The sequence below is a fragment of the Eptatretus burgeri genome, chromosome 14 (genome assembly GCF_056783735.1).
Source record: "Eptatretus burgeri isolate ZD-2024b chromosome 14, Ebu_testis_v1, whole genome shotgun sequence".
Lineage (NCBI taxonomy): Eukaryota > Metazoa > Chordata > Myxini > Myxiniformes > Myxinidae > Eptatretus > Eptatretus burgeri.
This window is the reverse complement of record NC_140974.1, coordinates 22832423-22847422: the sequence shown is the minus strand read 5'-3', so window position 1 is coordinate 22847422 and position 15000 is coordinate 22832423. Positions and strand designations below refer to the sequence as shown.

Below are 15000 nucleotides of genomic sequence, written 5' to 3'. Positions count from 1 at the left end.
CGACATGAGTGAGGAAAATGAAAACAAAACTCTATCGTTAAGGAATCGTTGTGGCCTGTTCCAAGTCAAGGCATGGTTGAGCAGGCCAAAAAAACATGGCGGCTTCAGACCCCAGCGAGGTTACCCAGGAAATGTGTTTAGATCCAGAGAGCCAGGTGGCTAAGGATCGCCTGATGAAGGATTTCATTAAATAAGGCCGTTAATTATCTTCAAAAGGAATGGTTTAATTAACTCAAACACCCAATTTTCACTCATGCACTTCCTCGGAGTTTTCTTCGTAAACATGCAAAGTTTCAGGATACTAGGTTTTATGGCTTTGGAGTTATGGAGTACACACACACACACACACACACACACACACACACACACACACACACACACACACACACACACACACACACACACACACACAGGCTTTTATTAGTACAGCTGTACGAGGGGTCGTCAAGAAGTAACCTTAAAATGGTGATGTAAATTCGAGAATGTAATGTGTGCAGTTGTAGACGACATATGTTATATCTATGGGTAAGAGTCATGTTTTGCCTATTTTAGATCTGGCAACATTGAGCGTATGATGTCAGTAGAGCAGTTCCAAGATGGCGGCTCCCTTAGAAGCATGCAACAGGAAGGAGGAGTGTTCTGTCATCTGTTTATTGGGAAGTGAGGGTGTGAATCCAGTGAAATCCATGGGAGAATGAAAATGCAATTTTGTGAGGCATGTTTATCGCTGCAGCAGTTGTACGACTGGGACAGGAAGTTTAAAAGTTATGTGTATATACATATATATATATATATATATATATATATATTTTTTTTTTTTTTTTTTTTAATGTTGTGAAACCTGTTCTCTGATCTGAGTCACCGTGAACAAAAATAGTTTGTGACATTGTGACTCTGCATTGTGACGGTGACATCACGGCATTCAGCTTAGGTCGGAGAATGGGTTTCATAACATCCTTACTGATCTTGACTGCTTTAAATTAATGGCTCTAGGTGTGTGTGGTTAAGTGAGAGATAATGTTCCTGCATGGCTGGCAGGGCTTATCATTCCCGGGATGTGCAAGGGCTGAATGGGACACGATCCTGGTGCTCACCACTCAGTTTGGAGTCGTATAGTGATTGGTATATAACCAAAAGGTTTCAGTCACAAGTGAATGGAAACTTGCTATGTTACCCTGATGATGCTCTAATGAGGGCGAAACTGGTTGGTGACTGCAATTTTCATTCACTTGTGACAGCTTCTGACATGTAATTACATTTAGTTTCAGGCTGGTAGGTTTCATTGCTTTGGAGTTCTGGAGGAGACACACACACTGACATGTATGTATATACATATATATATATATATATATATATATATATATATATATATATATATATATATATATATATATATATATATATATATATATATATATATATATATATATATATATATATATATATATATATATATATATATATATATGGCGCCGCGAGGAGAAGTGATGTAAGGGACACATCGGCCATTTTGGAGTTAATGCCATATAGCACTATATTAACCCTTCCCCTATCATATCATTAAAAATGTCGCTTACATCACTCCTCCTCACGGAGCCTCATATGTATGTGTGTATATAGTCTCCTGCAAAGAGAAAAACTCTTTCTCCTGATCCTGCAACTGTCCAATATCTTGTCAGTACCCTTCATTATCTTCAAAATCCTCCCATTAGATCCCGCTCGTTATCACATTCTTTTGAATATACAAAGTCCTGTCTCCTTCAGGTGATCCTCATAACCTATTTTAGCTAACCTGCACACATGCACACCTTGTTATAATTATTTTCCTTGGTGTGTCTTGGACTCTTACACGTTTCTCATCCATGTTACCTTTCAATGCCTCACTTCAAAAAATCAGGAGTAAATTTTAAAATATTTAAACTAAATTACCCAAAAGCAATTTTGAAGGTAAATAGCACGACTTACCAAATGCCCTGGTCTTCCAGTCAAGCCCTGTGGACCTGTGGCACCTCTCATGGCAAGCTAAGGATGGGTTTCAGAATACAAGGACAAATGAGTCAGTTGGTGGTTAAAATAATGGACCTGCTTGTTCCCAAAACATTCATAACTGTATAACTTAGGCTCGTATAGGATGTGTCTTCCAACATATACACGGCATGATATGCATGGTTTAGTTTCCTTCATCAGAATCACAATATTTGATCAATAAACTTGTTAAATCATCTGATATGACAAAGTCAGATAATATAGTAGTGGAGGCTCATACCCTTTAAAGAGCATCGGGTTTAACCTCCTGCACCTCCTGACAGGATGATCCTACTCCCCCTGGCATTATACCTACGGCGAAGAGCCATTCATGGACAGGGTGCCACTCCATCGCTGCATGTGGACATTTCCCTGAAGCAGCCATGGGAATCAAACCCACAACAGATGCAGGAAATGCAAGAGGGGTTTCCCCATTCCACCACCAAGCCACTCAGCATGGCAGTTGGAAAGTTCATGGTACCTGTTGTTTATATGATTTCCAACATCTAATTTCCAATTTAGACTGACCCTGTCAAGAAAGCAGCATGACCTCTCAGATCTCACCCAAAGCTTAACATCTTCAACCACTGGAGCTTTAGAGAGATTATTACATGAATAGCCTGGTGGTGGCTTAATGATTAGGGTGGTTGGCTTAAGATGTTAGGGTGTTGAGTTCAAGCCCCTGTCAACCATTGAATCAACACCAGGTGGGATGACTCAGCTTGCCATCCTTCCAAGGTTGGTGAAATGAGTACCAGCTTATTAGTAACAGGGGGAATTACATCAGTGGCACAGCTGTGCACCCAGAAAATGAGGCATCCAAGCAGCCACAGGCTGCATACAAATAAATATATAATTACATGTGTATAGCACACAAAAATATCAGCGAATGAAGAAAGGAATATGGTGGACAGACTTTGATTCATATGCTTGCCTTTTAAATCAAGAAGCGTGCTGAAGGATGCTGTCTTTGCAATAAATTCATCAAGGGACTTCATTAATTGAGACAATTTATTCATGGTCGCTTGGAGGAGAAAAATGGAGGTGAAATTGAGAAAATTTTAAATTGAGATAAGCATGGGAAAGGGGAGGATGGGAAAGATAAGAAGGGGAAGAGAAGGATGTATGTGCGTTGAGGAGGGGGGTGGGGGGCAGAGAGGAGTAAAATTCCACCACTTTTATGCACCAAATAAATGGTATTCATCAATGTACCAGATCCTTTAAAGAGCGTCCATGGTGCCGAAGTAGTCTCTTGGCAAGGGTTGTGTTGGGGGGGTTTGCCATTGCCTTCCCAGCAGTCAGTCAGGGCAGTAATTTGTAATTTGTTCAGGGTGCCGGAAATAGCACTGACTCATCACGAAAGACACCATGGGAGCTTTAACGTCACCAACGACCAGTGCTGGTCGACGAGTCCTCCAGCTTAACGTCCATCTGATGGACGGTGCATACGTTGATGCCTCTCGGCCTGCCAGCAAAACACCAGGATGAGAGTATATAGCTGGGTCGGGTTTCAAACCCAAGCTATTTCGCTGAAGGCGAGCACACACAAAAGGATATCCCTTATTATCAATACTCAAGACACAATTCACGAATTGTAAGTTATTTGTGAGTTTTTAATTCGATTTGAGTGCTTGCTGTAAATGCAACAAAAGCTCATTTCAGCCAAACAGTATTAACAGTTAATAAGAAAATCTCCGAATTGTTGTATTTCTGACTGTACAGAAAAATAAATCGCCAGGCAATCCTCTTCACATCTCATTTCTTACCAGAAATGGCGCAGATTCCATGTACAAACCACGAAACCACCCTACTGAGGGAACAAGCATCTTTGGATGATTCTACAGATCTTAGAACCTGCTTTGGAAACTTGAAGCATTTGCTTCTTCGAAGGAAAAGTCCAACACTCTTTATTCCAATTCATGTTGTGGCAGCAGCCGTGAGAAATGGATATGATTGAGACTTCATCGACCATTATATAAACATGGGCTAGCAGCATATAGCTTTGAGTTACGTGCACTCACTCACCTCTCAGCGGTCTAGCCTGGGTTTGAATCTCGACCGAACTATAAGCTGTCAACCTGGTTGTTTCTCAGGCAGGGCAATGCTTCGATGTGTGGGCCATCCATTGTAAAGATGTTAAAGCCAGAGGACCCATCAGCCATTACTCGTTGTTGATGGATGTTGAAGATCTCACAGTGCCTTTCGTGAAGTGTCGCAGAGTTATCGCCAGCATCCTGAACAAATTATAAGATTGTGCCTTCATTCACTGCAGTGAAGGCCATGGCAAACCACCCAAAATAATCCTTGCCAAGAGACCACTTTGGCAGCACCGACACTCGGTAAAGAGTATGGTACATTCTTGATAATACTGATGATCATATTAACAACATGATCATCAAAATCCTGGTCCAAGTGTTATCCCAACAACGTTGAACCGTTCAACTTTCATGGTTCGGGCAACTGCAGTGAGCACTCAAATGTTCAAAATGGTCGTGCACTACAAGATTACCCCCGAGTAATGTCTGGCTGAATTTGCTTCACAGAATGACAGATAAATCCCAGAATCCCAGAATAATGCGTCCTTTGCAACAGGTGACGACGTGTTCCCATAACCTGCACATACATGCAATCAATCAATTCTAAACCCACACATGCGGTGTCTTACTTGCTACCCTGGAGTTGGCCATTTTCTTACACAAGGATATGGATGGAATCTTACACATGGAATCTTGGATGCAGGAGAGTCCATTTTGCCCAAATAGCCTGCACCACATCGACATGTATCAATTCAATCCAAGGGTTTATTAAGTTAAATTCACACAGACTGTCACCAGGGTGCTTTATCCACAAACAGGTTGTCTCAATAGACTATGTATGCATATATATATATATATATATATATATATATATATATATATATATATATATATATATATATATATATATATATATATATATATATATATATATATATATATATATACACACACGTATAAAAATATGTATACATATATACATACATCCATACATACATACAGAGTCGCCGGGCTGTGGCCTCCGGATTGGAGGTTATGCTTTGGTGTGTGACTATGTCCAATAGAGATTGAGGGAGTGCTCATCACACTCCACATGCTTTTGATATATATATATATATATATATATATATATATATATATATATACATATATATATATATATATATATATATATATATATATATATAAATAGATATGTAGTTATGGGAATGGCTTGTGGGGTAATTAGTTTATAGATATTATTCCATAGTGCATGTTAGCATAAGTGTGAAATAATTAATTTAATTAGGGAGGAAAAGTCCAATGAGGTGTTCAGAATATCTTTCCTCTCTTTACCCAGTGTTTGTGTTGAAGTTCCATGTTTTCCCTCCATACATTCTGCAATCTTCCCCAGTAATCTGTCTATTTATTGCCCTAGTCTCCTCACAGCATAAGCAGAACTGTGGGAAAGGTCGCAATGCGATCATATATTAGTTCCCGTTTATTAGCTAATGGAAAATTACTGCCCCCCCCCCCCAGCAGCCAATAAGTGCAGGTGAGGGATCCTCACATGACACCAGAGAGCAGGAGGGCACATTTATCTGTGGATATTGTGCAAAGGTGAACATCACGATGTGTGGAGATCACACTGTGCTCCGTGGACCCGAATGCTTTGTGGAGAGATGCACTGAGAAGAACTGGCCTTGTGGAGAACCCATGTTGAGGAGACTATTGCACTGTGGTGTGGAGATCCCATGGACAGGCACCACCAGTCTCTAATCTGGCTCATCCAACTCTTGCTATGTCCCGTGTTTCCCGTATGAGTGAGAAGGTGAAAAGGTGAAATAATTAAGTTCGTAGTCGAGATACGGTGGGCGTGAGAGGTAATTGTTTTTAACCCTTTGAACCCGAGTGACTGGTTTATCGACCGCTATTCAAACTTCCATATACCGAGTGGCCAGATTTTTCTCCAGGGAATCCAGTGTAGTGGAGCTGAAAGTCCAAGGAGCTCAGGGTTCAAAGGGTTAACATTCATTTTGCTGAGTTGTTTCGCCATTTTGTTTCTTCTCTTCTCCTCTGCAACATTTCTTATTGTAATAAAACCTTATTTATGAGAACCTGTTTCATGGCCATTGGAGGGGCGCAGAACTCCAAATGTGTTTATTTAATGGGGAAAATTAACCCGTGAGAAGGGTAAATTGGGATCATGCATTTAAAGGTCCCATGACACTCAAAACTTTCTGGTTATTTAGATATTAACTTGACCTTCCAAGTGAAGAAATCACCCATGTTTCTTTTTTAAAATAAAAAATGGGATAATTAGACCAATATTTCTCACATTTCTGGTGCTTTTCACAACTTGCTATGCCCCGCCCCTTAAAAAAGTTGACTTCAGCGAACCGCAGCATTTACGTCATCTGCAGAAACTCGCACAGAGTGGATTGACTTGAGATGTCGCGCACCATATAAAGTATGTACAAATGAATTGTGCACATGTGTTTGCTATCTCACTGATCGTCTTAATTCCTGTGATTGTTTCGTGGAAAATAAATTCTGCTTCTGAGCCGTGTATGCACAACAATCACGAGGCATTTATTTATCCCTTTACTACCTTGTCGTAATCGTGTACAAATCCAATACATGTATGCACAATAAAGGGCTATACCATGTCCACAAAATATTAAATGTGACTGTTGAACGTTTCCATTAAAAAAAGAAACTTACAGGGACATACAAGTAAAATACTAAAGATTAATATTGCATCATTTCAAGGTGCAAGGAGATAATTTTAAAATTAAACAATGTGAAAAACCTGCACCCACATTTTGCAGCTTATTGAATTGTTCATTGAAACCAACCTGCTTGGATAGGTACAATTCCACATACAGGCAAGCCAGGTATGGCTGCACTCGACATACATGGGTTTATTCTAAAGTGAAGGTACTGCTTCCATTGGCTTGCTATTGATTAACATTTCGCCAAAATCCATGAGAAGTAATAAATGAACAGGGAAAAATATGTTGGCACAACTATTAAAGACAAATTTATCTGTCCTATTACACGGCCTCATAGCCTCGGGACTCTTATGCATTGACTTTTACATTGTGTGCATGTTAATACAAGTTACTTGTCAGCTCTAGAGTCTAGACTAGTCCGATAAATCCGTCGTCCATCCGACGAGTCCGATAAATCTGACGTGCTGTGGCTTTCTTTTATTATTCTCTTTTCTTCATCGTTTTCTACTGACGCTACATGACGGCAGTAGGAATAAAATAAATAAAAATGCAACAGAACGTCAGATTTATCAGACTACTCCAGACAATTGTGTCGCAAGGTGTGTTCTGCACACAAGTTTTCATCGCATCCGGACAGCAAGACTGCTTCGTTTTATGCGCAGAGAGATACGGCCGATGACATGCGCTGGACTTGCTTGTGATTCATTCGCTGCAGAGAAACATGTCCGCTGCGCTGGTCAAGTCACCTCACTAAAATATTTCTGATATCGAGCAGTATGCAAGTAGAATTTCCATTATTGAATTACGAATAGGATTTAGTCCAACCAGTTGTTTTTGCCAAGTTTTCCTTCGATGTCCTCCCGATCATCATGAACTCCGGGAATTTCATCGCCATTTTCCTCTGCTTGTCCTGCTTCGGGCTCGAACTGCTGAGGCCGTATTTCATTTCCAGCTGCCTGAACTTCACCTCCGAGACTACGTTATTTGACAATTCTCCATGCGATTCAGACCAAAATCCTTCATTTCTCTCACACTCACTGTTGTTACCAGACAAATCAAAGTCTATGTCATCCATTATTCAAAAACAAATGTTTGATTTTTTTTTAAAGCAGAAATGAACAAAGCGATTGAGTCGACCAATCGAATGTGGAAACACACAGGAAGTCAATAGAATCACGTAGACCACCAACCTGAGTAATTTAGTGCAGCCTTTGTCATCCTGGAGATGACGTCATGTGGGTTACGCCCCTATCAGTAGATTTCGGCAGAATTTTTAGGGGCGTTCCTGAAGGTTTGTTTTTTTAATTTTACATTTTACAGAACGAGTATTGTGAAAAAATATTGTCAGATCTGAAATCACGATGAAAAACTCCTGTAGGAGTTTTTACTCCTGTAGGAGTAAAAACTAAAAACTAACTGTTCTACCATGGTTTGGATGGGAGGAGAAATGGTGTCGGGGTAATCCTGAAGGAAGATTATGTCAAGAGGGTATTGGAGGTTAGGAGAGTGTCTGACCGAGTGATGAGTGTGAAGTTGGAAATTGAAGGGGTGATGATGAATGTCATCAGTGCATATGCCCCACATATGGGGTATGAGATGGAGTATAAAGAAGATTTCTGGAGTGAGTTAGATGAAGTGGTGGAGAGTGTATCCAAGGATGAAAGAGTGATGATTGGAGCAGATTTCAATGGTCATGTTGGGGAAGGGAATAAAGAGGATGAGGAGGTGATGGGTAGGTACGGTCTCAACAAGAGAAATGTGGAAGGGCAAATGGTGGTAGAGTTTGCAAAAAGAATGGAAATGGCAGTGGTAAATACGTATTTCAAGAAGGAGGAACACAGGGTGACATACAAGAGTGGAGGAAAGTGCACACAGGTGGATTACATTTTAAGCAGGAGATGCAACCTGAAAGAGATTAGTGACTGTAAGGTGGTGGCAGGGGAGAGTGTAGCTCGACAGCATCGATTAGTGGTCTGTAGGATGACTTTCGAGGTGAGGTTGAGGAAGAGAGTGAGGGATGAACCAAGGACCAGATGGTGGAAGCTGAAGGAGGAAGACTGTTGCGAGAAATTTAGGGAGGAGGTGTGACAGGCGTTGGATGGTGGTAAAGATGGGTGGGATGATTGGGCAACGACAGCAGAAGTTGTGAGGGAGATAGCTAGGAAGGTACTTGGTGTGACATCTGGACAGAGGAAGGAAGATAAGGAGACTTGGTGGTGGAATGAGGAAGTACAGGAAAGTATAAGGAAGAAGGGGTTGGCGAAAAAGAAGTGGGATAGTCAGAGAGATGAAGAAAGTTGGCAGGAGTACAAGGAGTGGCAGTGAAAGGCAAAAAGAGAGGTGGCAAAGGCCAAGGAAAAGGTATATGACGAGCTCCATGAGAAGTTGGATACAAAAGAAGGGGAAAAGGATTTATACCGATTGGCAAGACAGAGGGACCGAGCTGGGAAGGATGTGCTGCAGGTTGGGGTGATAAAGGACGTAAATGGGAATGTGCTGACAAGCGAGGAGAGTGTGTTGAGAAGGTGGATGGAGTACTTTGAGGAGCTGATGAATGAAGAAAATGAGAGAGAGAAGGTTGGAAGAGGTGGAGATAGTGAATCTGGAAGTGGGGTGGATCAGTAAGGATGAAGTGAGGACTGCTATGAAGAAGATGAAAAGTGGAAAGGCGGTTGGCCCAGATGGTATACCAGTGGAGGCATGGAAGTGCTTAGCAGAGATGGCAGTGGGGTTGTTAACCAGATTGTTTAATAAAATCTTGGAAAGTGAGAGGATGCCGGAGGAGTGGAGATTAAGTGTACTGGTTCCGATTTTCAAGAATAAGGGTGATGTGCAGAGCTGTGGAAATTACAGAGGGATAAAGTTGTTAAGCCACACCATGAAGTTGTGGTAAAGAGTAGTGGAAGCTCGGTTGAGAGGAGAGGTGACGATCTGTGAGCAGCAATATGGGTTTATGCCAGGAAAGAGCACCACTGATGCAATGTTTGCTTTGAGAATGTTGCTGGAGAATATAGGGAAGGCCAGAAGGAGTTACATTGTGTGTTTGTGGATTTAGAGAAAGCTTATGATTGGGTGCCAAGAGAGGAGTTGTGGCATTGTATGAGGAAGTCGGGAGTGGTGGAGAAGTATGTGAGGATCGTGCAGGATATGTATGAGGACAGTGTGACAGCGGTGAGGTGTGCAGTAGGAATGACGGACCGGTTTAAGGTAAAAGTGGGATTGCACCAAGGATCGACTCTGAGCTCTTTCCTGTTTGCAATGGTGATGGACAGGTTGACGGACGAGATCCGACTGGAGTCCCCATGGATTATGATGTTCGTGGATGACATCATGATCTGTAGGGAGAGTAGGGAGCAGGCTGAGGCGAGCGTCGAGCGGTGGAGGTACGCACTGGAGAGAAGGGGAATGATTGTCAGTCAGAGTAAGACGGAATATATGCGCGTAATTGAGAGGGAGGGTGGTGGTATGGTGCGGTTGCAAGGAGTTGAGGTGGGGAAGGTGGATTGGTTTAAATACTTGGGATCAACTGTCCAAAGTAACGGAGAGTGTTGGAGTGAAGTGAAAAAGAGAGTGCAGGCAGGATGGAGGGGGTGGAGAAGAGTTGCAGGAGTGATTTGTGACAGAAGGGTAGCTGCAAGAGTGAAGGGGAAAGTATATAAGACGGTAGTGAGACCAGCTATGTTGTATGGTTTGGAGGCGGTGGCGCAAACAAAAAGACAGGAAGCGGAGCTGGAGGTGGCAGAGTTAAAGATGCTGCGATTCTCGTTGGGAGTGACGAGGATGGATAGGATAAGAAATGAGTATATTAGAGGGACAGCGCAGGTTGGACGGTTTGGAGACAAAGTGAGAGAGGCGAGATTGAGATGGTTTGGACATGTGCACAGGAGGGAAGCGGAGTATATCGGGAGAAGGATGTTGAAGATGGAGCCGCCAGGCAGGAGGAGAAGAGGAAGGCCAAAGAAGAAATTCATGGATACGGTGAGGGCAGATATGCGGGTGGTTGGAGTGTCAATGGAAGATGTGGAGGATAGAGTGAAATGGAGACGGTTGATCCGCTGTGGCGACCCCTAACGGGAGCAAGCCGAAAGAGGAAGAAGAAGAAGATATATATATATATATATATATATATATATATATATATATATATATATATATATATATATATATATATGCAATTTCAGTACTTTTGGGTGTGATGGGACCTTAAAGGTGCCATATTCATAACGGGACGCCCATCTCCAACATTTCATCGAGAACAATGAATATCATGATTTTGTGAGAGCTGATTGGTTATTCCCTTCAATTTGGGTTGAGACACATGATTGGGTCTTGTTATTTATTTGTTGACTGCTGTTGTCATTGCACGTGGTACATGCTTTGGAGCTTATCAATGTCCAACACATCCTGAAACCACCACCGGGAAAAGCTCACCCAGCCAGGCAGTGCCGGGTGTCCCATCTGCCACACCATCAGCAGGGCAGACATTATGCGTTCATCTCTCGGCATTCTTGAAGAAAATTCCCCATTGACTACTTGCTGTTTATGAAATTTATTACATTTTTAGAAAATAGTTATCTCTCATACATATACGCATACACACATTTGGGGTCTGCCGAGCAGGCACGTAAGACGTCGGCCATTATAAAGTTTGCAGTGGTTGTGTGAGAAATTTCTGAGGATATCCACAGACCCACTTTCTTAGTGTGCTGTTGCCACATAAGCAATGAGGTCCTTGGGTTTGAGTCACAATTTTTTCACACTAGCCCCACACAGGAATTTATTCCTGTTTATTAAATATACAGTATGTACTGTATATATATATATATATATATATATATATATATATATATATATATATATATATATATATATATATATATTTCTATGGACACATATACGTATTGAACCCCCTAAGTTGATGAGGCAGCAAGGCACAGGTCGAATCCCATAACAGCAGATGCTGCATGACCTGTTAGCAACAAGTGTTGTCTGCCACACATCTGACACACCATCAGCAGGGCAGAGCCAATGCATTCAACTACCTTGACTTTCTTGAAGAAAATTCCTCCACTTGTCAAAAACAATAATTTCCCAGGTACAAAGAATCGTGAATGTAATGGAAGAAATGCTGTGATGCATAAGCCTTGGTTTTTGTAATTACCCTGGCTTGTTGAAGGATGGCTTGAGCTTGAGCTTCCTGTGCAGAATGCACAGGGCCTTTGCTGCTCTCAGAGGAAGCACCTCCAAACCGGAACTGCGGAGATAACAGTGAAGTCATAACAGCACTCAAAAAAAACAACTCCCACATACGCCCTTCCTTTCCACCTCATTCAAAAATTGAAGCTAATTACAGCCTGTTGCTATTTGGTGCAACAAAGGAAAGAAGGAAACGCAGAAAGTAAAACAATGAGACCATAAATTATCAAACGATATCAACATGTGTCAAATTAGAAAACATGTGAACACAGCTTGCTATCTCCTTGTTTTATGGAAAGGATAAAGTTATTATCTGCATATTTTGTGTCGAGTTGAGGTCGCTCTGCAGTACAATGCAGAAGCAACGTCATAAGTACGAAGTGTTACGACAAATGGAGAAGAGGTCTCCATCATTCTAATGGTCAGATTGATTTTGAAAACATTTCATTGAAACCACTCCTGTACAGAGCAGTGCTAATCTTACAGTTCTTATCATAAAGTGGAATGATCGACATCAACGCCATGCAATGTCGCAAGCTTCAGCCCAAGTCACTTCTCATAGGGGACAACATGAAGTTCTTACTCACTGGCAACATGAGTGTGTGGCCTGCAGGACCTGGATGGCCATCAGCTCCAGACAGGCCTGGACGCCCTGGGCTTCCCTGTAGATAAAGCAAATAAGAGTCTGACATCATGGATTGGACAACACTGGTAAACATTTCAGAAGAAGCTTGCAAAAAAAATAAAATGTTCATGCATTTTGTGTTCTGGAGGCAAGTATGCTGAAGGCAATGCTCCGAGCCCAGCCAAGTGTTTGGGATGTTTAAACAAAGTGTGCTATTCAAATGGAGCTGGCTCAGCGTATGCAAGCAATTATAAGGTGGAAGAATTTTTGCTCTTGCTTCTGAATTCCAATTCTGCCAGATGTGTCACATCTCAAATCACAGACAGGTTGGTGGCCTATCTGTATTTTACTGCCTCCATTTTGGTCTTGAACCCTCTGCCTTCTCTTGGATGTGTCCTTCCCAGGTTTCTGCAGAGCACATGTAGTCTTCCAGTAAACCCCTTCTTGTTAAACTCTCAAAATCTAGGCTCACTGCTAACTTCCACTCATTTCTCTTACCTGTGGAACTAACTTACCCAAACTGTGCCGTCCCATTCTTCCCTCAAGAGCTTCAACATAGCTGCTCACCACAACATCAGGTCATAAATATGTTCATGATCCCTTCTACCCGAAATGACCCCGTTCCCATTCCCAAGCACTCCCTTTTTTCCAGGTTATTGTGATTTTTTCCCCCCTCTCCCTCACCACTTTTCGTTTGTTAGTTGTCGGTTGGTTTGTTCCTTTTCCGTTTCATCTCCACTTTCCCCTTCCTGATCTTCTTGCTGTGTTTCATTCAGCTTGTGTGCAGCTTGTTCACCCCCAAGTGTCCCCAGCTCCCCTTGATCTCACTCTCACCTCGACTCTACTGTTGGTGTTTCCCCTTTCATTTTGCTCCCTTCCATTCTACTTTAACTCTTCAATGAGCCTTGATCCTGCATACTATTTTTTTTTTTTAAATCACCTGTCAGTTTTCAGCAAGGTGTGCTGAATGATTCTGAACTGATGACACGTTTCCGATTTGAGTGCACGCAGTCGGCTGCAGGCAGTGATCCTTTGCTTCCATGAGGCAGTAACCTGAGAGTTTCCACCCGCTAGCTTCCCTGCATACCCGAGTGAACCCCGAAACCTCCAACCACCTGGATCATCTGCACGTGAGCACTGACATGTCATGACATCAAGCCAGGCGCCTAGTCGCTGAGCTCATTTCACCCGACAAGACAATAAATCTATCATAAATCTGTTTGAAGAAGTTACACTGTAGCCTTCTCCAGCTGCAGTCTCCGTTCACCAGACTTTCCTGCCTGCCATACTTTAGCTATAACGGTGGAATGAGAATAATGCATCAGCATGTGAAAATTTAAGTCTGTTGTCATCACACGACCAGACATGTTCATCATTGATAGCAAAGCACGCACGGAAGAATCCTGCTCCACACATCATCTACATTTTACATACATCATCTACATCTGTCAACTTAGTGATTCAAGGAAGCGGACAATTGACAGGCCCTTGGACAAGGTCTTACTTTGAGAAAAAAAGAATAAAGAGAGCATTTTGCACATGCTGCTACTTCTTCTTCTTCTTTCGTAAGCAACACTTGGCTGCGGGTCGCATCATTTGCACAGCTATGGCACTGATGCAGTGCCCCGCTGCAGGTTTGAGCAGAAATTTGGAATTTGTTCAGGGTGCCCATGATAACTTGCATACTCTTCGCAAAGGACACTGTGGGATCCTTAACATCCACCAACAAATGGTAACAAACAGGATGCCCAGTTTAACACCGATCTGAAGGAAGGCACAAATATGAATGAATTGCCCTGCATGTGAAACACCAGGATGACAGTTTTTAGCTGGATCAAGAATCAAATCCCAGCTGTATGGCTTGGAGACGAGTAAACCTCTAAGCTATCCTGCCAGCCCAGCACATGCTCAAAAGGTGTTCGTGCCTTATGGTAATACCTGCGTTGCGCAAGGGTGAAACAGCCTTTTCAATTCTTTACACCAAGACATGCTAATATGAAATCAACAATAGAGTTTGGGTTTTAGAACCTTGGATCGACATGAATCAGGGGCAGATACACTAATTAGTGGCTCGTTTATTCAGACAACCGACCGAGTGAACAAATTGAAAACGCTGGACTGCGGTTCTCAAGTTGCGACCGGGATGAACAGTCAAATGTTATTATCGCAGTGGATTGAAGTTTTGGCAATGATCGAACAATTAAATATACATTTTCAGGGTTGTTCCATAAGCGAGCTCAAAAACACAAGTTGGTTTCCTGGATACGGGAGTCCCCCAGCACGTGAATGCCACAGGTTTTCCATTAAGTTACCGAAGGTCAGTTCTGTAAGCCCCAGACGATGAATAATGCCCTTGAAACGACAATCACCATGTCTCATTTGACCAAGCTACTATTGCATTCGG

At 42.2% G+C, this 15000-nt stretch overlaps 1 protein-coding gene across 3 annotated transcripts in view; it reads right to left on the bottom strand.

Moving 5' to 3' along the window:
* Positions 1-15000, bottom strand: part of LOC147012783 (uncharacterized) — a 416846-nt gene that overhangs the window by 301108 nt on the left and 100738 nt on the right. For all 3 annotated transcript variants that reach the window (XM_085853969.1, XM_085853968.1, XM_085853966.1), the window contains 3 exons: positions 12559-12633; positions 11937-12029; positions 1966-2022 (listed from right to left, as the gene is read on the bottom strand). In XM_085853969.1, coding sequence (XP_085710095.1) covers positions 1966-2022; positions 11937-12029; positions 12559-12633 — 225 coding nt within the window. The remainder of the gene's footprint in view (positions 1-1965; positions 2023-11936; positions 12030-12558; positions 12634-15000) is intronic.